Source organism: Limulus polyphemus, unplaced genomic scaffold (assembly GCF_000517525.1).
Source record: "Limulus polyphemus unplaced genomic scaffold, Limulus_polyphemus-2.1.2 Scaffold3985, whole genome shotgun sequence".
NCBI lineage: Eukaryota > Metazoa > Arthropoda > Merostomata > Xiphosura > Limulidae > Limulus > Limulus polyphemus.
This window is the reverse complement of record NW_013669595.1, coordinates 103,324-106,516: the sequence shown is the minus strand read 5'-3', so window position 1 is coordinate 106,516 and position 3,193 is coordinate 103,324. Positions and strand designations below refer to the sequence as shown.

At 37.7% G+C, this 3,193-nt stretch overlaps 1 protein-coding gene across 1 annotated transcript in view; it reads left to right on the top strand.

Moving 5' to 3' along the window:
- The window catches only part of LOC106470407 (ATP-binding cassette sub-family G member 5-like), a 7,640-nt gene that overhangs the window by 1,719 nt on the left and 2,728 nt on the right, over window positions 1–3,193 (top strand). The window contains exons 3-5 of the mRNA XM_013930961.2: window positions 584–795; window positions 1,966–2,104; window positions 2,561–2,746. Coding sequence (XP_013786415.2) covers window positions 584–795; window positions 1,966–2,104; window positions 2,561–2,746 — 537 coding nt within the window. The remainder of the gene's footprint in view (window positions 1–583; window positions 796–1,965; window positions 2,105–2,560; window positions 2,747–3,193) is intronic.

The following is a 3,193-nucleotide window of genomic DNA, read 5'->3' as shown; positions in this document are numbered from 1 at the left end:
GTTAAGCAGCCAGTGGGGAATAAATTTTGAGTTTTTAACACGGGTTAAGCAGCCAGTGGGGGTATGAATTTTACTGAGTTTTTAACACTGGTTAAGCAGCCAGTGGGAGTATGCATTTTATTGAGTTTTTAACACGAGTTAAGCAGCCAGTGGGGGTATGCATTTTACTTGAGTTTTTAACACGAGTTAAGCAGCCAGTGGGGGTATGAATTTTATTGAGTTTTTAACACGAGTTAAGCAGCCAGTGGGGGTATGAATTTTATTGAGTTTTTAACACGAGTTAAGCAGCCAGTGGGGGTATGAATATTATTGAGTTTGTAACACGGGTTAAGCAGCCAATGATGTTTTTATGGTACAGCTATTCGTCTGTTCAAGTATTTAGTATTCTTAAAAGTATGTATGTGTGTGAAATTTTTAAACTGAATTTTTTGCTCACTAAATCTTAATCTCGGGTTTAAGATACCGAATTAACGTGTCTTTCACGAGCCTTACCAAACGTGCTTTTCAGTTTTATTAAATACATTATTTCTTCCATAGTTGACCTTGAAGTTTCAATGTCAATATATTAATTTTGTTTTTACAGAAGAGCCTTTGCATCCTTGTTTAACTGCAACAACAGCGCCCTCGAGCGGCTGTCATTAAGAGTGATGGTGATGCCGCTGTTCTTCACTTTGCTTTTCTTGTTCTATTTTCCCATGGAAACAACTCAGCAAAGTTTTGTCACACGAAACGGACTGATTTTCAACTGTTTGATGGGCGTTTCGCTTCTGTCAGCTGCCATCACTGCCGTTACATGTACGTTATATTTCAACTTCTTATTCGCTCAACTGAGTTTTCTGTAACACCACTAACATCGTTCAAGAATAGTTGGATCTATGGCTCGAATTCAGGGCCCCAGAAAAAAAAATCGAACTGTGTTCTTTGTTCAATTTCTTCCATGAGTATCTTTATTTTATGCTTTTACCAAAATGTTCTTATTCAAGTTTTTGACAACAATTAATCTTGTACTATAAACATTTATCGTTTTACATGTTTTATATCGTGATTAAGTTTCGTTATTTTGATTGAATGTAAATTATTTTATCATGATATATTGGATATCGGTGTATCATTGTCGTGCCTTGTTATTCTTGGTATGTTTTTAATTTTGACAATTTTTTTTTTCAAGGCAGATTTAGGTAGTATATTTAACACGTGGGTTAAGCTCTGGTTTAGGTAGTATTTGTTCGACACGTGGACTGCAAGGCAGATTTAGGTAGTGTGTGTTCGACAAGTGGACTGAGCTCTGGTTTAGGTAGTGTGTGCTTGACATGTGGACTGACCCCTGGTTGAGGTAGAGCGTGTTTAACACGTGGACTAAGCTCTGTTTTAGGTAGTATTTGTTCGACACGTGGACTGCAAGGCAGATTTAGGTAGTGTGTGTTCGACAAGTGGACTGAGCTCTGGTTTAGGTAGTGTGTGTTTGACATGTGGACTGACCCCTGGTTGAGGTAGAGCGTGTTTAACAAGTGGACTGAGCTCTGGTTTAGGTAGTGTGTGTTTGTCATGTTGACTGACCCCTGGTTGAGGTAGAGCGTGTTTAACAAGTGGACTGAGCTCTGGTTTAGGTAGTGTGTGTTTGTCATGTTGACTGACCCCTGGTTGAGGTAGAGCGTGTTTAACACGTGGACTAAGCTCAGGTTTACGTAGTATTTGTTCGACACGTGGACTGCAAAGCAGATTTAGGTAGTGTGTGTTCGACAAGTGGACTGAATTTTGTATGGATTTCTTATTCCCATTCATTTGTATCTGAGATCTGATTGACTCGAAAGATCATTTCGGATCCAAGAGAAAAAGGATGAAATGTATTAGAATCTCGGTTTACATTTCGAAAGATTGTCAAAGTCATATCTAAAAACAAATAAAGGTATAGTTATATATGAACAATATAGTGATCCTTTCCTGATTCTAAGGATGTTCTTCCAGATGCTCCTCACAGGACTCGTTACTACCAGGAAGCAAGAGAAGGAATCTACCGAGGACCAATGTTCATATTTAGTTATATTCTTTACAGCTTACCACTCAGTTTGATGACAGTCTGGGCAGCTGCCACAATCATATATGCGTAAGTTAAGTTATTCGGAATGATTTCTTTATATTGACAGAAAAATGGCTTTAAACTGAAACGTTATGAAATTTTATGCTTAATATATACTGTATTGTTGGATTAGTAAGTGGATTTAGGAATTGTCTAAATATCCTCAACTGGCTGAATCTTTTGATATTTCTGAGATCATGGCCAAAATGTTTGTTAATATGAATGGTACCCAACGGCCTGACGATTCAATGCATTCTAATCACTACAGATTTTAGTTTTTTGTGTATTTATTATAAAATGACATAAAGTTTATGTAAGATTGGTGTCATGAATTTATAAGTTACATTTTAGTTGTGAGCGATATCGTCAGCCTTACTTTTGATCAGTAATCATATCTCCATATCGTTAATGTAGTCAGTGGTTAGGAATTAGAAAATTTCGTGTTTTTTTCAACCAGTTGATTTTAAAATGTTGTTACTTTAGAGGGACACGTCTACGTCAAGAGTGGGACCGCTGGGCAGCGTTCTGTGCAGTGTTGTGGACGGTCTATGTGTTTTCTGAGCAACAGACAATATCCTTGATGATGTTTATCCGAAGTTCTTACCGAGCTTTTATAACCAGCATCTACATCCTCATCCTTTATATCACCCTAGCAAGTAGCACTGTCAGGTATAAACTCTCTACAGTAGAATACCATACTCTCGTTGTTAGCTAACTTATCCCAGCTCGCTCCTCTAACAATATATACTATCTACAGTAGAATACCATACTCTCGTTGTTAGCTAACCTATCCCAGCTGGCTCCTCTAACAGGATAATATATACTATCTACAGTAGAATACCATACTCTCGTTGTTAGCTAACTTATCCCAGCTCGCTCCTCTAACAGGATAATATATACTATCTACAGTAGAATACCATACTCTCGTTGTTAGCTAACCTATCCCAGCTGGCTCCTCTAACATGATAATATATACTATCTACAGTAGAATACCATACTCTCGTTGTTAGGTAACTTATCCCAGCTCGCTCCTCTAACAGGATAATATATACTATCTACAGTAGAATACCATACTCTTGTTGTTAGGTAACTTATCCCAGCTCGCTCCTCTAACAG